General features: G+C 38.8%; 1 protein-coding gene across 1 annotated transcript in view; it reads right to left on the bottom strand.

Annotated features, from left to right (window-relative positions):
• Positions 1-22,860, bottom strand: part of reln (reelin) — a 177,776-nt gene that overhangs the window by 61,178 nt on the left and 93,738 nt on the right. The window contains exons 9-19 of the mRNA XM_038284654.1: positions 20,424-20,532; positions 19,901-20,141; positions 17,549-17,694; positions 13,713-13,864; positions 13,451-13,566; positions 9,803-10,011; positions 9,582-9,710; positions 9,386-9,495; positions 5,221-5,287; positions 4,798-5,031; positions 2,316-2,477 (exon numbers count right to left, since the gene is read on the bottom strand). Of these exons, the coding sequence (XP_038140582.1) occupies positions 2,316-2,477; positions 4,798-5,031; positions 5,221-5,287; positions 9,386-9,495; positions 9,582-9,710; positions 9,803-10,011; positions 13,451-13,566; positions 13,713-13,864; positions 17,549-17,694; positions 19,901-20,141; positions 20,424-20,532 (1,675 nt within the window). The remainder of the gene's footprint in view (positions 1-2,315; positions 2,478-4,797; positions 5,032-5,220; positions 5,288-9,385; positions 9,496-9,581; positions 9,711-9,802; positions 10,012-13,450; positions 13,567-13,712; positions 13,865-17,548; positions 17,695-19,900; positions 20,142-20,423; positions 20,533-22,860) is intronic.

Below are 22,860 nucleotides of genomic sequence, written 5' to 3' on the forward strand. Positions count from 1 at the left end.
AGATCAGTAGATAAGAAAACCTACAAAACAATACTTTTATTAAAAACATGAAATTATTTGTATCCTTAAGAAATAGGATGCCCTAGATATTTTAAGGTAGATCAGTATGATTATTTACTTTGTTTTGCCAACGCCTAAGCAGCACATGTGTCATAATCACAGCTGAATAAGTGTAGGAACAGCAACTATACCGTTTGTGATGTAATGCGATTAATCACACAGGCTGACAGAACGATGAGTCAGGCCCTGACTTGGACTGAAAATCTACACAAACACATTCTGTTGTTTGTAATTAATGTACTAAATGTAAATAATTTAACTCTTTCTGAACTCACTTACTTGTTCTGCTTCTTTAAATTGTGTTTTTCAGCATCTATAGATTTTATTTTTTTTTTACAAAATCAGCAGTGTAATTGGTTATATGTTTAGCAGTTACATTTTTTAATTATTTCAGTTGACTGGAAAGGTAACTATATATTTTAAATGTCTTCCCGTTTAAAAGAAATCATAATGCTTTTTTTTAATAATGTAAGTTTCTCAGAATAACTGGAACAGATCATCAAATCTACCTAAAGTAAATATTATCTGACATTTAAACCTTTATCTCCTATGACCAAAGTAGCTGTAGTTTTATGCAAACTTGACATGTTTAGGTTTTTCATAGTTTGACAAGCTTAGATCAGGCATCCATTTAGCATGGAGATAGCATATCATCTTTTTATCCCAAATAAACACAAAACTATTAGTTATGAAGCAGAGATTTTCTAAAAGGTTTTCCATTTAAAACAATGACTTCTGAACACAAAACGCTTCTACAGCATGGAGTGCTGGGGGAGCAGCACAGCCATGAAGGACACCTCCAGACTGGACAAACTGGTAAGGTGAGCCGGCTCTGTGATTGCCAAGAAGCTGGACCCTCTGGGGACGGTGGAAGAGACAAGGACACTTAACAAACTGCTGGACATTATGAACAATGCCAGCCCCCCTCTGCACACTGTTTTCACCACTCAGAGGAGCCTGATCAGTGGGAGATTGCTGCTCCCCAAATGCAGGACCAACAGAATGCTGAACTCTTTGCTCCTCAAGCCATAAAGCTTTCCACCACCTCCTCAAACATCTTATGCAAAACATTATCTATTGTCACTCATTTGCAATATTCTTCTCTCAGATTGTGCAATAACACATGCCCACTACTGTGTAGCCTGTGTATTTTTTAGACTTATTTATAAGGTCAGTCCATCTCGGCAGTAAAAGTGCAATAACTCAAGGTAGTCTTTCCTTAGCTCTCTACTGTGCAGATATTTATATATCTAAGAGAAACATATTCCACGACATAACTTTTTCTTTTTTATGCTTTTTTGTTCTATATAAACTCTTTTTATATTTTCTGTCAATTTTTTTAAATCTATAATGGCACCTTGCATTAATTCTTTGTACTCTATATAAGCTACTGGAGCCAGAATTTCCCTGAAGGAGTAATCCCAAGGGATAAAGTTGAGTCTACGTCTAAGTATTAAGTGCTTCAGTTTAAAAGGTCAAGTAGGGGTATCAATACTTGTGCTCATTTAGAACAGTTATTGTTAGGTTTCTGTTTCTGTTATGTTTTTCTTTTGCTCCTTGATTTCTAGTGTTTAGTTTTCTTTTCACCATGTTTCTTTATTCTAGTTATTTGATTATTATTTTGTTGTTGTTTTCTTATTTGTTCCTGTCTTCCAGGTTTTCCATTTGTTGTCCTCTGCTGCCCTCTTGTGTCCTCTTTCTCTTGCTCTGTTTTCTGTTCAGCCCTCACCTGTTTTCAATTCCCTCATTAGCCCTCTCCCTGTCTCTGTCCCCTTTAAAAGCCCTTCCTCTTCAGTTCCTGTTTGCTGGATCCTCGTCTAACCTCTGGTCTAACCTCTGGTCAATCGTCTGTCTGCCTTTCTCTTCTCTTCCTGGTTCCTAGATTTTGGTTTTCCCCTGATGTCTCCTAAGTTCTGGTTCGTGAGTTATTTTTTGTTGGATTTTTTGATTCCTGCCTCAGTGCCGGTGAACCTTATTAAACCACTTAATTTCAACTCTGCCAACTCGTCTCTGCATTCGGGTCCTCCAAACCAACACTGCTTTCTGACAGTTATTTCAAATCATGAACACACTGCAATGAATAAAAGCATTTAAACTGACATTTATGTGAAATTTACAGAAGTTTATGCTACTGTAATGAAAGATGTGTTTATTTGAGATGTCTAATGCCAAATAAATGAGCCAGTCCCTTTTGAGTCCTCATTAAGCTTCTTATTAAATAATAAATATACACTGGTGACAAGCGCAGAAGTTACCTTGGCTCGTGGAAGCCTTGGTATGCATAGTGCCGCAGCAGCGTCCAGGTGATGCCATTGTCTGAAGAATAATGCAACAAAACACCTTCGCCTGGCTGGTCAGGAGCAGGGCAGGAGCTCAGGATGCTGCGGCTACCAAGGCGCAGAGTGAACTGGAGGTATCTGTAGAAGACAAAACAAAAACGCTGCTGAGAGGAAAAAAAGCACCGCTAACAGAAACGGTTTAAAACATGAACGATTTAAAGCAGTGTTTCCAAACCTTTTTTGATTTTTGAACCCCTTTGGGCATTTAGTCTTACCATGAGTCCCCCTCTCAGTCCAAAGTATTGATGATTGCCCGAAAGTTGAATGTACAATAACTGATTATATATATAAAAAAAACTGTTTTCCCTATTTTTTAACTGGAGCATTTAATTCTTAGATATTTTACTATCTGTGAAATAATAAAAAAACTACATATATATAAGTATTGCCTGGAAGTTGGTATGGAATTGCAATAAAAACAAAATAAAATCATACAATAAACCTTTATTTATTAAATAGGAGCTCCTATTTTAAAAAAAAACTTAAACAAAGCATTGATTCTTGACAAAAGGTACATAAAACTACGGAGGCCCCTAGGGGACATGGGGAATGTTTTTTTCTTTTGCGTTCCCTCGCGAAACCTTTTGCGTGAGAACTCAAAACCTTACTTCGGTAAAGTTAGAAAGAGATTCACAGATTAGGACTTCCGGGATCAATAACTCTCGTTGTTGAAACACAAATGGCGCCTCTTTTATGTCCTGATAGCACAGACTACGTATTACAAGAACCAAAAAGCGTTATTTTTCAAAGAAAAACGAGCCGTTCTCCGAGCTGGATGTATTACATTGATCTCTATGCACAGCCACAGGCCAGGCGAGTGGTTAGGGACCGTCTGCAAATGGTAAAACAACAGCAAAACGTTGCAAATTGAAATCAATAACTCCACTGCCATAAAGTGCAGAGACTCCAAAATCACCACACACACCAAGGGGCTCTTGGTGATTGCACTACAACAGCTGGTTTGGAAAAATACACCTTTTTATAACATTTTGTGAATGAAGTACACAGAGATGGTAGGCCGATGGGAATTCTTTATGAAGTAAAATAGGATAATATTTATGCTTAATAATAACAAAAAATTCTAAAAACAATAAGTAAAGGTGTATTTTTCCAAACCAGCTGTTGTAGTGCGATCACCAAGAGCTACTTGGTGTGTGCGGTGATTTTAGAGTCTCTGCACTTTATGGCAGTAGCGTTATTGATTTTTATTTGCAACGTTTTGCTGTTGTTTTACCATTTGCAGACGGTCCCTAACCACTCGCCTGGCTGCTGCCTGTGCATAGAGATCAATGTAATACATCCAGCTCGGAGAACGGCTCGTTTTCCTCGAAAACAACGCTTTTTGATTCTTGTAATGCGTAGTCTGTGCTATCAGGACATTAAAGAGGCGCCATTTGTGTTTCAACAACGAGAGTTATTGATCCCGGAAGTCAGAATCTGTGAATATCTTTCTAACTTTACCGAAGTAAGGTTTTGCGTTTCCCACGCAAAAGGTTTTGCGTGGGAACGCAAAAACTTTCTCAAAAGGTTTTGCGAGGTAATGCAAAAGGTTTTGCGAGGTAATGAAAAATTTTGCGATGTCCCCTAGGGGGGCTCCGTATAAAACTGCACTTCTATTAATAAAATAAAAAAAAAGTTTTTGTTTTCTTTTCTATAAAAATATATTCCTTTCTTTTTATTTCTCAGAAAATTTTTACAAAACAAATAGAATTTCCTTTAATGATACAAAAGGACATACAGTTAAAATGACCCTAGTCATGATGAAACAATAAAATAACAAAGGCCTATTTACATAAGAGGGATTAGAAATATAAAGTAGACAACAAAAGTATTCTTGAAAGTGTTGAGTTATGAAACAATCAGAGCAACACGGTCTAATCAATATCACTATGTCTGCAGACAAGTTGATTTCTAATCAAGTGTGCTCTATCATTTATTCAGATTTTAATCATCTCATCTCCTCTTGGCTCATAGTTCTAACGCCATCTATAGCTCTCCGTCTATGGTTTAGCGGTGCTTTCATTAGCGGCACAGTTTCCTCTTCCATGCAGCTGTTTACTTTATCAGCCAGGAAAACTAGCATTAAATATGTCTCCCTGTGAGCACAGCTACATCTGCAACAGACGCAATCAATCCAACGTAAAGCCATATTTAACCTCATCTTTGCCTCTCTCTCTCAGACGAATCTTAGTAAGCACTTTAATATCTTCTCCCAGCTAAAGCTTTTCCCCAAACACAATACATCTATAAGTATGACATTAAAGCATGAGAGAGAAGTGATGGATGACTGGAACAAGCCAGTTTTTGGGAGTAGTTTATCTGAAGACTCCAGATCTACTTCTCTGCATGATAAACATTTCACATAGTTTCTGCACATTTTACATCCCTCTAACGTTACCTGGCTTGGGAACTGTCAAGCGGTGCAGTGACCAAGTGTCTCCTGCCATCCCTGTTAAAGACCAGAGCCTTTCCGCTGGCGAGCACTCCGCAGCCAAAGCTGACTTCAGCCCCGCGCAGGGAGGAGAAGCTGTGGTAGGAGGAGAGACGGGGGCTGGAGAAACCTTCGGAAAGGAAAGCAGGGAAGGTCTGGGATGCAAGCTCACAAGCTGGACCGCTGAAGCCCGGGTCACATCTGACCGGAGGCAAAGATACAAACAAAAGACAATTAAAGACAGAATGAGAAAAAGAAGGAACAGAGCATAAAAATTAATTAACAAGATATTACAATTGGATTTAATTTTAACGTAGCTAAGGGCTTTAGACCTTAGACCACAGTTATTTTGGATTTATTTAGGATAATAACCAAAAGAATTATTCTTACTTGCAGCCTGTGCGGGAGCAATGTCCTCTTCCAGAGCAGAAACGAAGACAAGCTGGCCCAATATAAACTAAAAAGAAACAACAGACCTTCAGATTCATGTACTTAAATACAGAGATGGCAAAAGTACTCACTTTCCGTACTTGAGTAAAAGTACAGATACTTGTGTTAAAAAATACTCTGGTAAAAGTGGAAAGTACTGATTAAACTCCTTTACTTAAGTAAAAGTAACAAAGTACAGGCTTATATATTTACTTAAAGTATAAAAGTAAAAGTAGAAACCACTTTTTTCATGCCGTCGCCTACATTTTAAATGGATGTCTGCCAATAGGACTAGATCTCCGTTGTGATCATTTTCAATCATCTCGTCGTCCATGCTACTATGCTAACGCCACCGCCACCAAGCTGCAATGATTTGCCGCCAATGAATACCGCCGAATCTGTCGATTCATCTTGTAGTGGTGCGTCAAATGCAACGTAGATTCCCATCCAATTAGACTGAATTTGGATTGATCACGTGAAAAATAATAACATCAACTCCATTGAAATGATTCAAAACTAAAGTAACGAGCAAATTTTAAAAAATGTAAGGAGTAGAAAGTACAGATATTTGTGTAAAAATGTAAGGAGTAGAAGTAAAAAGTCGCCATAAAAATAAGTAGTAAAGTAAAAATGTCAAAAAAATCTACTTGAGTACAGTAACGAAGTATTTGTACTTCGTTACTTCCCATCTCTGCTTAAATAGAGAGAAGAAATGAAAGAGGGGTAATGTAGCCATTCCACTTCATTAAAGCTGATACAACTCAAATATGGAATTAATATTTTCACTTCAAAGGTATAGAGGACAATCTTTTATTTCCGGGTGGATCATCTAAATAAGTGGTCCTCCTAATTGTCAATCATTCTGGTGATATGTTTACGTAAGGCCGTCTTACGTGCTCGTCCTGTTAGATATATTTTTCTGTGCATGCTCACTTTCAGGCGTATATCTGTGGTTAGCTACGGTTTCAGGCAGCCATTGAATTTCACCTTTCTCACCACGATTCTTTGAAAATGGCCGAGGGTCGTAAGAGAAAAAGTGTCTATAAAGTGTATGAGAAGAAAACAAAGGCATCAGAAGAGGCAGATATATCCCAGAATGATTTGCGCAGAGAGCTCTCCTTGCAAAGCATTATGGGATGCGCTGTGACAGCGGCCAACTGTCGCCATAGGCTGTTGCTACCCGACAGCGGCGACTAATAACAAAGATGGCGCAGGCACCGTGCAGTGGAGGAGGAATTACGTGACCAACGGAGCAAAAAGTAGTGATCATCTGTCCAAACAATCAGTTAACTGAGTTTGCTATAAAGTTCACTATATAGTCCCCGCTCTACATAGTGATTGAGGGATTTAGGGGTTAAGGTGGACGTTCAGTCACAGTTAGCCAGTATGAGCTATGAGAACAGCACCTTTTAAACACAGCGTGCATGAGAAGATATGTCTCGTGCACGCTCTTGCAAGTGTATTTTTTTTTTAAGTGGAGAATTTGCAAAAATCCTCCACAATACCTTTAATATTCAGCGCTAAGGATTTAATGGAACTGTTCCTTTTATAAAGTGGACTGATAATTTAACATACAACTTGAATTAATTTGAAAAGCAAAATACCAAAGTTTGATATCACAGTTGTATAGTGCATTCAATCCATCTAATATTTGTTCAATGTCTCTCAGTAAGTGGCCAAGAAAAGTACGCACATGCTATCATAACCACCAGCAAGGTCCTCACATTATTACTTTAATTCAGTTTATTTCTATAGCGACAATTCACAACATGTGTCATTTAAAGGCACTTTACAGTTCAACCAGATCATCCAGTCAAATTGATTCAAAGTTTTCTATCTAAGGAAAACCAGTCGATTGCATTAACTCATTGACTCTTCAGCAATCCCTCACATTAAGCATGCTTGTAGCGACAGTGGAGAGGAAAAACTCCCTTTTAACAGGAAGAAACCCCCAGCAGAACCAGGCTCAGTGCGGCCATCTACTGATTATTGTCGGATTTTTTTTTCTCACTCTTGTTATCAAGAAAGGTAAACATAGTTAATTCATTTACATCAATTTTGAAGTCCTTGCAAAACCAGGATGGGTTTATTTGTTTAAACAAACATTAAGAAAGATACCTTGCTGTCAATGGAGAAAAACACTTAAAATTTGAGCCGACAAAACAAAGTATGTTTGAGGATTTCAAACATACAAAGCACACAATACCAACTGTTCAGCACGATGGTTGTTAGGATCCTCAGGCTTGCCCTCCAGAGGGCGCAGAGGATCCTCTTCTGCTCTGTGTTTTTCCCTTAGGGTTGAGTTACTGTGGGGATCTGGAGACTACCCTCTGTCTCCAGCAGAGTGCGCCGTGGGTCTTCTGGAGCTGGAACCTTCCTGCACACCTGTTGCTAATCCTCTCATCAGAAGACCTCTCCTATATAAGCTGACTTCAGATCTTGCCTCAACGCCGCAGTGTTGATCTTAGTTGGTTAGCAACCTGAGCCTCTGTTACTGGAAGAATCTTGGTTATCTCTAGTGTGAGATCAGATTCTAACTCTTCCCTGTTTCTGCCTCACAGGAATCCTGTCTCCTCGTGAAGCTCTGGATGAGCTTAACCTCCTGTCTCCTCGTGAAGCCCTGGAAGAGCTGCCTCACTAGTAACCTGTCTCTGGCCTGCAGCTCTGGGAGAGCTGCATCACAGGAAACCTGTCTCTAGCCAGAAGCTCTAGGTGAGCTTAACCTGCTATCTGCCCTGGTGAGCCAACCCGAAGATTCCTACGTGGATTTAACCTAAGACTCCTATGTGGAGTTTCTCTGGAGGTTCCTACGCTGAATCAGCTTGAAGAATCATATGTGGATTTTCCCCGTTGTTCCCTGCTAAGAGCTGGAAGCTCAGCCAGAAGATCCCTTTGTGCTAATCCCCTGTTGATCTCTGCTGTGAGCTAGAAGCTCAAATCTAGTACTGCCCTGCTAAGCCTGAAGCTAGATGCTTAGCCTCTCATGAACTCTGCTAACCCACAGTCTCCAGTCCCAGTCAAGACTCCAGTGAACCAGCCCCTGACCCATTCCAGTCCCAGTGCTTAACCGTGTGTTTCAGAACTTTATTAAACATTTTGAACTTTTTCCCTGCCTCCTCCGTGTGTGTTCTGCATCTTGGGCTTGCCTCCGTTTACCCATCATGACAATGGTAGTAACATAGTTCTTAAATCAACTACTAGACAATCAAACTTTGGTCACTCAAACTCACAGTCACTCAGCAAAAAGAATCAAAGCTGACGTTGTCTACATGCATGCTGCCTCTAGTACTCTCCACCTGTTAGATTCTGTGTACCATAGTGCTCTGCGCTTCTTAACTAACTCTTATTACCGTACTCATCATTGTACGCTGTATGAACTGGTAGGCTGGCCGTCACTAAGTCTACGTAGACAACTTCATTTGTATATTTTTCTATACAAGGCCATGTTGGGTAAACTGCCGGCATATTTATATAATCCCCTCAAGCTAAATTCTAGCCATTTTCATCTCCATTCCACCAGGTGGCACTCTTACCAGGTTCCAATGGTTTTTACTGAGCTCCATGGTCTTGGAATAATTTGCAAAACTTGCTCCATTTAAATGATCTAGTCCCATTGAATAAATTTAAGGCCATGTTAAAATGTCATGTAATTCAAAAATGTAACTGCCCTATGTGACCTGTCTTTTCCTCTATGTAAGATTTTATCTATGCTGTATTTCTGTTTGTATTTTAATTGGTATGCCGTCTTGGCCAGGTCTCCCTCGAAAAAGAGATTTCAATCTCAAGGGACTTCCTGGTTAAATAAAGGTTAAATAAATAAATAAAAAGGATGGCTCAAAAATCATGAAAAGTTCAGTCATACTGACATAGGAGCCAAATATGGTGAGGCCAAATGTGTATATCTTTAATTATCTAAGCAAAAACTTTGATAAATAAATCTGAATGCATGTTTCTTTCTCTCCATCTTCAAAATCCGAATTTCAAATGAACTGTTGGTATAATCACAGCTTATTTTGTGCAGTGCTTCAAGTTGGAGCCTGTTAAAATGTCTGTCATTCTTTGATCTTTGATTTGATTACAACAAATGAAATCCAGAATATTTCTGAAGAATTTGTGGAGTTCTAACCGTTGTCTATGGCCCACATGTTGCCTGTTCCAGCGCCGGACTGCTTCCAGCGAAAGCGTGTCGTCTCTGTTAAGGCAGCATTGGGCAGAGGGATGGAGATTCTGGTCCATCTAAACAAACAGAACAAACTTTGCTGTTAAGAGTCATCAAATTCACGCACATGATAATAAATCAGAACATGTTAATGAATGTATACCCGCTGTAGTTGTCTGAGGAGTAGATGGTGCTGTGAGGTAGATGTGGCCCAGCACAGAGCTCAGGCAGGCACTCAGTGTGGAGCAGAGACCAGAAACGACCAAGATTGGTAGAAAACTCCAGACTCACACTGATAGGATGAAAACCAGCATAAAAAAAAAAATCTAGTTCCTTTCCGGCTCCTGCATTACTACAGACTGATGTGATGAAGGTGTATCATACCTGTTTGCAGGCTGGTAGGAGCCGCAGCCAAGGTTTATGGAGAACTGGGCAACATGCGTGTGTGTGCCAGGCAACACAGGAAGCAGCTGCATAAAATCCACGGCCCACACATGACGGTTAGCGCCTCCATGGGAACGCTGCTCCAAGCAGAACTGTGTGACCGGTGTTTGAAGCTCAGATGGCAGCGCGACCGATACTACCGAAGGAGTCTGAGGAGGAGCAGGGAAAAGGTGAGAGTTTGGCAGCCGAAGGTGACAGATGATTTTATGAAAATGTCATAGTTTTGGTTATATTGTGCATTACTTTGCTCTATGTTTCCTAGTTTTATTGGTTTAATTCCTTTTTTGTTGTAATTTCTAGATTTGTTAGTTCTCATGTTTTTCTGTTGTCCTCTGTAGCCCTCTTGTGTGTGTGTGTGCTGCTTTCCCCTTGGCTCCCTCGTTGTCTCCTCTCACACCTGCTCCTTGTCAGCTCGTTAGCCCTCCCTTTGTCTCTGTCAGCTATATATGCTCTCCCTCTGCTCTCACTCTTTGTTGGTTCCTTGTTGTCGCTGGTCCTGTCATCGCTGTTGCCGTCTCCCCTCGTCTCTCCCTGGCTCCTTGTACGTGTTTTCCCTTGATGTCTCCATGGTTCTGGGCTGTTACACATGTTTAGTTGGATTTTTGGACTACCTTTGTTAACCATTTTCATCATTAAAACTACACGTATTCACCTCAGCCTCTCTGCCTCTGCATTTGGGTCCTCCAAACCTCAACCAAGATGTGACAGAAAATGCATCAAGATATCACATTCGGTTTGAGGATGTGAAGAGCTTGATGAGGTATACAGTGTATAGAATGTTTGCAGATTATGAATTATTACCAACTTTACTGTTGGGTTTAAATCCAGAGAAATGTGAGTTTAAGAGTTTTAAGTGGACGAAATGATCAAACACAGACAGGGATTTGTAACGTCAGCCTCTGCAGTAGGGGAGAAGAACTGCTGGCTCAGAACCAGCACATTTTCTCACAGATCCCTTCTCAGCAAAGCCTTTTATTAACAGTTTACAACATAATAGGGCGGGCCTTAAACAGAAAACCCAGTAATGACCATCTGGCTGGATGGAAGTCACACAACCGTGTGATTCTGCCTCATGACCTACTGGATGCAGGTCATAAAAGTTTATGACCCTCCTGATTGAATCACAGGACAGAAATGTAGCATAATTTTTCTTAAATGTTTCATATGCCCACACAATAATTTTATAATTATCATTCAATAACTCTAACATTTACCACGAAACCATAAAAAAGTACTTTGGTAACATATATACATTTTCTACTAATCTATTGATATTGATAGCACTAAAGTAAAAAAAATCTTGGTGTGAAAAAATTATATACACACCATGATACTTGAGAACTGAGGAGTTAGGATAATCCTATTTTAAATATTGTGTACCTTAAGTTTAATGGTTGAGCAAAATGACTTAAAGGTAGGCTATAAGGAAAAGGTGATAAGGCAACTTTTTACCTACAATTACAATAGAGAGCATTACAGTGGCACCATTTGTAAAAAAAAAAGAAAAAAAAAAGGCATTCTGAAAAAAAGAAAAAACAAAGATAAAACATATAAAACCAGCGCTGGATTGAGAACTTGATAGGTTCCTCACTTTATGGAAATATCAGACGAAACTTTATTTGCTTCTGTCTTACTTGAACAGAGACGCCCTGATGTTAACAGGAATAAATTGCTGTTAAACAAAGAGGAATATCTAAATCTAGATAAGTAATTTTTTCATCAAATAAGTGCAATTTTTCTTGGATTGAGGAGGAAAAAGATCCACTTTGCCAATGGAACAAGACAAATTACATTTAAAATATGAAAAACACAATCGCATTGTCTTATTTCAAGTGCATTTTATCTAAATATCTTATTTTAAGAGTAAAAGCATTCATTCCATTGGCAAACTACCTACTCAAATTAAGGGTAAATGCACATAATTTGAAAAATTTTGACTTATTTCTAGATTGTTTTTCCAGTGTAGAAGTCTGCTTTTTCTGTTTTGTTGGATTTAAAGATGAACTAATTATTTATTCCATAAGAATTAGGACCAGAAAAAGTTCATTCTAATGAAAGACGTTGAGGTTTATCACACTGCTAAGCAGAATCACCACTGGAAATCGTGCGGCACAATGGGGAAGCTAGGATTATTATGAATGTCTGAAATGTCATGATTACAGAGGCGGACGGTAAGGAGATGATGCGGTCTGCTCGTGTGCTCTTTGTTTTCTGAGAACCGAGCCAGAACTAAATCACGCCGAGCCTTACTGATGAACTAGTACAGGGGTAAACATTTAAAAATCAGCGGGGTCCGAATAAAGAAAATCATCAACCAGCAAAGGTACGGAGACATTTTTAATGATCTGTTACTTTAAACAGAATTTAAAACTGAAATAAAATGAGGTGCTTATGCATTCAGAATTTTCCATTTTAATATCTAAAGTGTTTTTGAAGTAGAGAACAACAATTTTTCAGACAATTTCCTGATTTGCATGTTCAGGTGTTTTATAAAACACCTGAACTGAATGTTTGCTTGTTTTTTCTTCCCTTTTTCTGTCTTAATGTTCGCAGTGGGCTTTAGGCTGCCCTGCAAGGCTTTAAAACTGGGTTTGAATGGAGACTAAGCCATTCTCAAGCACATATCAAGGAGCTCATTTTGAGCCTGGATCCATATTTATTGTTGATTCTGTTCATGGTGGAGAATCCTGCTTCACAGCAGCAGGTTGAGCCACTGTTGCAATCGCACCAAACAGGAAAAAAAAAACGGCCAGAAGATCCGGTTTGTCAAATTAAAATATAGTAAAAACAGATCGGTAATTACAAATTAGAGCATAATTCTTATATATTTAAAAAAACTAACACCGTTTATTTAAAAGATTGGATGCAAACTATTGGTTCTTCAACAGACCAGGAAGCAGATTTCTCATCTCCATCGGAAACTGCACATATGCTGGATGCTGATGGGGATTTTTTAAATATGTCATATTAAATTAAGCGTTACTTTCTGTATGTTTTGCTCCTACGAATTTAATGATAATATCTGGCATGTTCTTCTCCAGCTCTAAGGAAGTTGGAGTGCAGCACTGTTTTAAAAAAGGTAGTGTAAATGGGGCTATTGACTTCAGGTTATCTATTGTAGAATCCTCCCAAAAACGGGGAGATGCAGAGGAGATGATGTTATAGTAATGATTAAATGAGATAAACTTTTCAGCATGCCATAAAATGGCGAAGAAGGCTGAAAATCTTTTAAATCAGGTAATGCTAAGCAGGAAAACACCTAAAACATGCAGGACTGTGAGCTCTGAGGTCAAGAATTCAGAATCACTGCAGTATAACACATCAGGTATTATGTAAAATCTAATGTACTCTCAATAGCGTGCTTTATATGGCTTTAAAGAGAGAAGGAATCAGTAATTGAATTGTATTTACTTGAATACAAGTGATGGTCTAAAAATAACTGAATCAATGCCTTTTGTTAAATAAAATGCAAAGGTGATTTTCAAGAGGTAAAAGGGGGTCACTAGAACGTAATTAGTAAAAATAGAAAGAAGGAAAGCAAAGTAGTTTCTGTTTTAGTTTTTCCTGTGTTGCAGAACTGTGTCTCACCCTGTAAGATGAATACGGAAGCGTATCGAGAATCAAACGTTCCCTCCTGCCCTCAGACCTTCCAAACAAAATCACGTCATTGTCATGTGACTCCCCTGGATCACAGTCACCACCACCTGCAAAATACACAAGCAAAGTCTTAAAAAAAGCAAAAAAACAAGACTGTCACACAAAAACATTTGATTTTACGTAAAATAACCTCTGGTTGATATAAAAAAATGTCCTAATAATAAAAAAAAACTTGGAAAAAATATATATATACCCATGGTAAAGTGGAAGCGGAGGTTCCCATAAGATGTGGTGTCCAGGTAGGGGGTACACACTCTTCTTCGACCCTCCTTCTCAAACACCAGCGCCTCACCTGACTCAATCTCTCCACACTTTGTCCCGTATGTTGCTCCTTCTATATCCCAGCTGAGAAAAAAAATGTGAGGAAACGAAGAAGAGCTGAAGTAACACTGGAATCGATAATAAGAAACAGCTGTTGCTTTATGGCCCTCATCCACTAAAGTCCCAAATAAGGAAAGGTAAATTACTTGTGCAAACAAAAAAATGGTTTTGCAATTACTTGAAATGTTTGGGTTACATACAAAGGTTGCTTTCCCCATTGATAAGCAGGTAAAAGTGAAGAGGACTGCACTACTTTTAAGAGTATTTGCATGGAGAACTGACTGCTGCCTTGGAACAGCACTCCGCAGAGATGCCTTTACACCTTTAATGCTCTATATGTAGGTTTTTTATATTCAATAACCTGTAGTAGATCATCAAAAAACTATATTTTCATGTTAAAATATTTTATTAAATATTTTTAAAGGCAACATTGTCATAATAAACCTGAAAATAAGCAAATAAATACCTAAATAAATGAAAATAATAGTTGTAAACCCTTTTTTAAGACACTTTCATTGTACTTTTTTATAACCCAATGAGATTATGGCTGCAAAAATCCATTGAAAAGCAGACAAACTGCAGCTTTTAAATAGATATATCGTAGTTCTATTCAAGCTTTTGCCTTGGGATCCCAATGAAATCAGCATCTAAACAGTTTATTTAATTCAAACGTAGGAACATGATGAAGTATACCGTCTGTGATCAATATAGCCACACCCCCTGCTAAAACACGCAGCATTTTGTTACAATATTTTTAAACATTCGGTATGCAGAGCTTAGAAAACACCACCGTAGGCAGTTCACTTTTCTCTTGATGGCTTAATGTAGAAGTTAAAAAAGGTGTTTGGCCTGTGAGTGCAGTTTATATATGGGAAGGTTTTAGAAAACCAGCACAAGAAGTGTGACATGGCAACTTTGTTTTGCCCCTCCTCTGCTACCTGCACTACCCAAGCCAGCCTGCTTGAACACACCTGTCCTCAATCATCTCCTTCTGTCTATTTAAGCAATCTGTTTCCTTCCTCCCATGCCAGGTTATCTTTGTTTCTTCCAGCAAGGGTTCTATACTGGAAAAGCGATCTAGAATTAAGTAAAATAATTCCTTAAATTAAGTGTCTTTACCCTTCATTAGTGATGGGCAAGTGAAGCCTCATGAAGCAATGAAGCTTTCCAACGCAAAGTGTTGAAAAAAGTTCATTACTCCATGCTTCATTCATCACTCACTAGTGACATCTGCTGGTGAAACTGTAACAGCCTTGTTACTCAGTTGGATCATACTTCCAAATATTAGGAAATGCAATATTGTCACAAAGTTTTCATCAAACTCATGTTTAGTAAGAGGAGAATCCTATTTAATTGTCATATTTTAATGATTAAAATGATTTGTAGCCAATCTAATCCTTGACCATCAATGGTGGTGTTAGGTTTTCTTTTATGACATGGACTTATTAGACAATGACGATATGGGTTACTTTAATGTATTGAGAACTGAGTGACTGTTGCTGCAGACTCTGTGTACTTTGAGCTTGAAACTTGCTTCCTTAAAGACAGAATTTGTTTAAAATCATCTCTTCCTAGGAGTTCTAGTTCTGATTCTTAATATTAAGTTACACATAGAGTTTGTCTCTTCTAATAGCTTTAAGTCTGGTTTTGATGTGTGATTCTGATGCATCTCCTGATTAATCAAAAGAAAATATAGAAAATTCTGGATTTTAGGTTTAATTGTTTTTATTTAGGAATAGGACTTTTTTCACTGTTTCAGGTTGTGATTGTGATATGTCATCTCATAATACTCCCACATATGAGAGGTTTTTCTCTTTTTTTGACGGCTCCATTTCAACCACTGCTGATGAAAACTGTTCTGCTGATACCAAACCACCTACTACAACCCACGAAGAAACAGGATTCATCGCGCTTTTATTTTGAAAACCGACACGCAAAATGAAGCAGTCACGTGACCAATGCAATGCGAGGCCTCGTTTGTTGCCAGTCACGTGGTTTTCATCAAGACAACACAGGCCTCGAAACGGGGCTTTATTGACACGCCCCCTTATTACTCGGTACAAGCCTCGAAGCCTGGCTTCAGATAGCCCATCACTACCCTTCATTTGAGTAGGTAAATGAGATAGTAAGTAAGTAAGTAAACTTTATTTCTATCGCACTTTTCACAGACCAGGGTCACAAAGTGCTGCACAAATTTATAAAAAGTTAATATAAATTAAAACAACATACAGAAACAGTAAACACAGCATTAAACTAAAAAACAAGTTTAAAAAAGTGGGTCTTTAGTTGTTTCTTAAAAGTGTCTATACAAACAAGAGAACGAATGGTACAAGGTAGCTCATTCCAGAGACGAGGCGCCACAGCTTTAAAAGATCTGTCTCCTCGGGCCTTAAAATGGGTCAGAGGAACCGTCAGCAAGTTCAAATTGGACGACCGAAGGTTCCTAATGTAAACATAAGGCTGGATGAGGTTCTTAATGTAGTCTGGTGCCTGTCCATGAAGAGCTCTTAGTTATCCTTAAGATCCTTAAGGATAACTATCTTTTTATATTAAATGAAAAACATGTTCTACACAAACCTCTGCTGAGCCTTTTGTGACATATGGAGGTCATTTGAATAAACGGTTAATGGCATACACATTCACTGGAAGTACCTAACCCTGTTCTGACATGTACACATTATGTACAATAAACAATGGTTTCAAAACTTTTATTTTGAAAAAAAAAACACCTAAAAAGTATTTCTTCTGCTCCGTCTCAACATACTGGGTGATTGCTGAAACTTCCTGCAGTGGAAAATGGGCCTAGTATCAAGAACAGAAAATCCTGTAAAGTATCCTACTTTAGACTTTCAGTAAAGCACCGACATAAATCATCAGTTACTACGTAAACAGAGACGAATGCTTTTGGCATGAATCACCTAGAGGGGGAGATGCACAGGATGTACACACGTGCTGAGAAGTTTGCTCCGTCTTCCAGTCCAGCTCTCCTGAGCTCATCTGACTCTACACAGTTTCTGTTTTTCTTCAATTTCAGTTCCTGCTGTTCCTATCTCTGCCTCACTGTTTGGATAAATAACACTTTAAGTGTGGAAGTCTACCATTAAGTCCTCCTTGTCTCCTCATGCATGTGTTCAGTTCACGGTTCGTGACAGGTGAGAGCTCCACGCAGGGCAGCATGTTGGAAAGTAGGTGTGAGGGCGTGGTCCTCCTCATTAAAGGAAACACATACTGACAGAGCTGATGCATGAAGCCTGTTAATTACTCCCTGGCAGTAACACTATCCATCAGCCCCTTCGTTTTATCTCCGTGCTTCACGCAGTGCATCAGAAACTGTGCTTCCTTGCTCTCTGCTGTCCAGTGTGTGTTTGCCTGTATGCTTGTGTAGTCGGAACAGATGGAGTGCCATCTCTGAAGCAGTCAGAGGTATGCCGATCACCTGTGTGAGTTCGCATGCTTGACTTATGCAGCACGGCACGTTTCATCACAGGACATATGACGAGTGACAGGTGTCAAAGTGTTTAATGTTTGCATGTCTCAGTAGTCCTGCCAAACATAGTCCTTTCCTACTTGCCTGCAGTTAAATATAAACCTGACGTAAAACCTTATCGGTAGACCATTAATTCATAATTCTTTTAATTAAACAATTATCTTTGGATCTTACCTTGATCATTTTCTTACTCTAATTTCCTTTTGCGTTTTTTCACTTACTTTAAAGGTGGGGACTCAAAGTCTTCCTCCCAGTAGCTTCTCCCCTCTTCTCGGTGCAAATCGATGTCTCTGGTCGAAGCAAAACTATGGACGACTCCTTCACCGCCATGGAAATACAACGCATTGCCATCTGACTGACAGGCGTGCTGCTCAACAGCAATAATCAAAAAATGACACACATCAATATTTAGATCATTATAGTTTATGTTCCTCAGTTTATTAAAAATAGCACCACTTAATTCATTTACACAGCCTTGTAAAATAATTTTTTATTATATTGTATTTCAGTAGAAAAATAGAGAACAGTATAATAGTAATTAATTTCCTTTCAGTTTTTCACCCATAACATCTAGAATATCTAGATAAGTCATTTTTTCTTAAAATAAATGCATTTGTTCATAAATTGATGAGGTAAAAGAGACGCTTTGCCAATAGAACAAGACGATTTACATTTAAAATAAGAAAACACAATTGCATTGTCTTATTTCAAGTGCATTTTATCGAAATATATTGTTTTAAGAATAAAAATGCTCGTTCCATTGGCAGATCATCTCATTAACCTACTCAAATGAATGGTAAATACACTTAATTTAAGACAATTTTGCTCATTTCTAGATTGTTTTTGCAGTGCAATAGCCTTCTGATATCAGAATTAATTAGTAAAGATGAACATAGCTAATAGTTAATTAATAATAGAGTCCAATTGTGTCTAATTAAATCAAGTTACAGCTTTATTGTGAAGGCCAGAGAGGTTTGTTAGAGAGCATTATGGCATCATGAAGACCAAGGAATAAATCAGATAAGGCAGAAATGAAGTTGTTAGCAAATTTAAAACAGTGTTTAGTTTAAAACAGTATCCTATTAGTTTGAACATCTTGCCAGAGAGTGCTGTTTGTTTCTACATCCAAAAAAGTTTGAAACAACTGCAAATCTACCAAGACAGGACACCCCCTCCTAAACAGAGCAGCCAACCAAGGACAGGATTAGTCTGGGAACCATTCAAAAGTCTAGCAGTGAATCATAAAAATCCAAAAAACAGGTTAGAGAGTCTATTATCTGAGAACTGTTCAAGGCAAACTACAGAAATCTGACTTTTATGGAAAAGTGAAGGGGTGAAAGTTGCAAAAAACATCAAACGGCACATTTGCATAAATGAAAAATCTCCACCTTCGAACACGGGTTCTGTCAGATGAGCATACCTGGTCAGACCAGCATACCCTTAGTGAATACCTGTTTATCCCTTTAGTTTTGCATGAAAAATAGACATTAAACTGCCTTATCGGGGATGTATCCCTTTAGTGATGTACAAAAAACTATTTAATTACTCACTTTTTGGTGTTTTTTGAAGCGTTACTAACGCCGCTACCTTTTTTTAGTAACGAGTAATCAAAATTATTACTCTTACTGTAACTATAACGTAGTTACAATTGCCGACACCTCGTTACTGCACGTTACTCAGGTCGCACAATTAACCTTTTTTCATGATAGGACTTGTGCGCGCGTCATGAGAGAGGGGAGGGTGGAGAGCGAGGAGGACTCCAGCGGCAAAACAGTGCTTTCCAGATGGAAATACTGGTGTTACGTCGAGCTGCGTTTCCCCATCAGATACGGTTCCCCCTGCATCTCCGCACAGCGCAGCGGCACGATTCAACGCGCACGCGACAGGAAACGCGCATGCTTGCTAAAGCCGCTTAACACGCCACAGGGGAACTACGGAGAGCGTGAACGATCATTAGCCTAAATGGAGAAGGAAGGAAGGATGGATGGATGGATGGATGGATGGATGGATGGATGGATGGATGGATGGATGGATGGATGGACGGATGGATGGACGGACGGACGGACGGATATAGCTACATGTTGCAGTATCTATAACAACCCAAACACAGGATTTCAGAATTAGACATCCCCAGGTATTAATTTCATACACTCGCAAGAGTAACGCAATTGTTACTTTTACTAGTAACTAGTTACTTTTATTGTGGAGTATCTCAGTTACTTTTTGGGAGAAGTAACTAGTAACTATAACTAATTACTTTTTTTAAGTAACGTGCCCAACACACGATACACGCCCATTGAGGTAGTTTAAAGTCTATTTTTCATACAAAACTAAAGAGATAAACGCAAATCTGACGTCTTGTACATGCGTATTGACTATGGGTATGCTGGTCTGACGAGGTATGCTCACCTGATAGAACAACGGTGGTGCAGCTTCATGCTGTAGGGATGCTTTGTTTATATTTAACCTTTTTTTTCCACATACCAACTCTCTGTACTTTGTGTTAGCCCATTAAATAAAATCCCACTAGAACACATTTTTATGGCACTATAAATACTAGTATATCAGAATACCTTGATGGTGGCTCCAGGGAAGAAGAGCCAGTTTGCTGTGTCCAGGGGATCCAGGTTGTCCTCAATCAGGGGCACTCTGTGGGCAGAATTTACCAGCAGCACATTGTCTAGCCCCCAACAGGACTCATATCCTTCAGGCCCATGGGGGGTCTCCTGAGACCAGCGGAGACGGATGCCTTCGCCTCTGGAGGAATGCGGGAGCGGAACCAGATGGATGACGGTGCTGCTATTGGTAGGAGCTCTAAAATAGAGGAAAAAAAATATTAACATGCATATATTTTATGGTATAAAATGGTAAATAAAAAAACTAATCATGCATCTGGTAGTTGATATTTTTTAAAGGAAAGCAGATCAATTGAAACCTAACATCACATTGTAGTGACTAAACATGATTATTTTACAACACCTGTTTAAACAGGAGAGAAATGACGAATTAAAAGGGGGGAGTTGTGAAAAGACACAGAGGGATGGACTGTGTGTGATGGATGAGGCAGGAAGAAGGAGAGAGCAGAAAGAAACTGACCTGATCTTTTCCAGCGTGATCCAGTCATCAGAGGTGTTTGCATTGCCACTCAGGCTGTATGACACCGTGATGCTGGGATCAGAGTAACTGAACCGGCAGGAACCCGAGCCTGGGGAAGATACACACGGATAAAACGGCCCTTAGGTTGAATAAAGCAACAAAAAAAAAAAAAAAAAAAAACACAACAGCAAGAAAAATAAACTGATATTGAAGAAGAACCTGAAAGTGTTATATAGTAACAAAGTAAAAATACTTCACTACTGTACTTAAGTATATTTTGGAGTACTTTATACTTTCCAAGACTATACATTTTTTGGGGAACTTTCACTTTTTATTTTACTTAATTGCATACTTTTATTCCGATACATTTTCAATTTTTGGTTTAGTTACTAAGTAAAAACAAAACAAAAAACGAGCGAGAGAAACACAAGTGTTTTAGATTAGATTAGATTAGATTAGGTGAGCTTTATTGATCTCACAGCGGAGAAATTCACTTGTCACATATTGGCATAGAAGTCAAAGGAGGTGCAAACAATGAGGAAAAGGTGCATCAAGAATAAACAATAAACAATATATATATACAGTATATCCAGGTATATACAGTATATCAAGGTAAATAAGAATTAAGGTGCAAGTGTACCTGTATTGCACACAATGAAAAACAAAATAAAAATAAGAAATAAAGAAACAAGAAATAAAAATATGTACAATCCGGATGGCTTATATACAGGTGGATTTACTTTTACGTTAAAGTGTAGTAGGTAAGGAGCAACGGTGAGGTAGTGGTATGACTATTCTATTCACATATATTGCACATTCAGCATATTGCACAGGATATTGCACAGTCAATAAATAAAAAAAAAAGAAAAAAAAAAAGAAAAAAATTTTTTTGACCCTACCTACCGAAAAAACGTTGGGTCTTGCCTGGGCTTGTTCATCAACACCAATAGGATACGCCTGTTTATATTATTTTAAGTGAATTTAACCTTCAAAGTTTACCAAAATGTAAAAAAATGTCATTCAAACTGCACTACTTTTTACTTATACTTTTCACTACATTACTTGAGTACATCTATTTTTACAGTAATTCCTATACTTAAGTACAAGCTGTTTCAGATACTTTAAGACTTTTACTCAAGTAACATTTCAGTCAGTGACTTGGACCTTTACCAAAGTCATATTTTGGAGAGGTACTTATACTTTTACTTGACTTCGACATTTCGGTACTTTATACAACACTGGTCACAACAAAGGACTCAGTCAGCACTTTATGATATTAAAAAGATATTATAATGATGGCGATGTTGAGGCAGGAGTGACCGACTAAACCCAGTTTTAAAGTCATATAATCTGTGTGCGATTCCAAAAAAGGTACAAAACAATCCACTGGACTTTTTTTTCCAAGTTTGAAGACGTTTCTCTTCCCATCAAGGAAGCCCAAATCAAAATGACAGGAATAGGGTTGTGTACGAGGTTTTATACAATATTGTCAGGTTTATTCAATGATGATTATAAAATTAATGTGTGCTTATGAAACATTTTTGCAAGGGGATGCTCCACTCCTGTCTCATGATCCAGTGAGGAGACCATCCTTCCTTGTCATTCTGATGGAGCATTCTGTCTTCATGAACTGATCAATTGTTCTGTCAGAACAATACTCTGTTTGTAACCATGCATCATGTTCTGTTAATAAACGCTCTGCAGAGGAGGTCCAGTGGGAGACAGTGCGTTTGAGTCTGGGTTTCAACTGTCTCTCCTTCCTGCAGGAATTGTATCCATAAGTATGCATTTCAGTAACCTGACAACAGCCAGATGCATGTCTCGCTCCACCTAGCTCCACTCACATACATCTGGGAACCCGCTCATTGAAAGTGATTTCCCCAACCGAATTTATGGTCTGTCCAATCAGGACGCAGGGCGGGTGTGTCCTGGAGTGGAGAAGCGACCATGAGATTCCAACAACAATGGCGGCTCGCATTGAGGAAGCAAGCGTTAGCATTGATGCTGCTATTTCTTCTGTGTTGTCCAATCTATCTGATATTGTTTCATTAAAAGAACATCAGAGAACGGCTTTGAAAGCTTTTGTTGGTGGAAACGATGTTTTCGCCATTCTCCCGACCGGATTTGGCAAGAGCTTGATCTACCAAATGGCTCCTCCTCTCACAGCATCACGGGTTAGCTTCGGTGTGAGTGGTTGAAATAGCACGTCAATAAAGATGACAGACAAGTGGCTTATCCAATCATATGTAAGGAGTTTTGATAAGGCCCAGCCTTCAGTAAAGGCAGTTCCTATGACGGGTTTCCAGATGTATGTGAGTGGAGCTAGGCGGAGCGAGACATGCATCTGGCTGTTGTCAGGTTAGCATTTAAGTTCACCTTAAGCAAAAACCTCCTGTCTCTGTCCCCTTTAAAAGCCCTCCCTCTTCAGTTCCTGTTT

The sequence above is a fragment of the Cyprinodon tularosa genome, unplaced genomic scaffold (genome assembly GCF_016077235.1).
Source record: "Cyprinodon tularosa strain WSP-4 unplaced genomic scaffold, ASM1607723v1 ctg200, whole genome shotgun sequence".
Taxonomy (NCBI): Eukaryota; Metazoa; Chordata; class Actinopteri; order Cyprinodontiformes; family Cyprinodontidae; genus Cyprinodon; species Cyprinodon tularosa.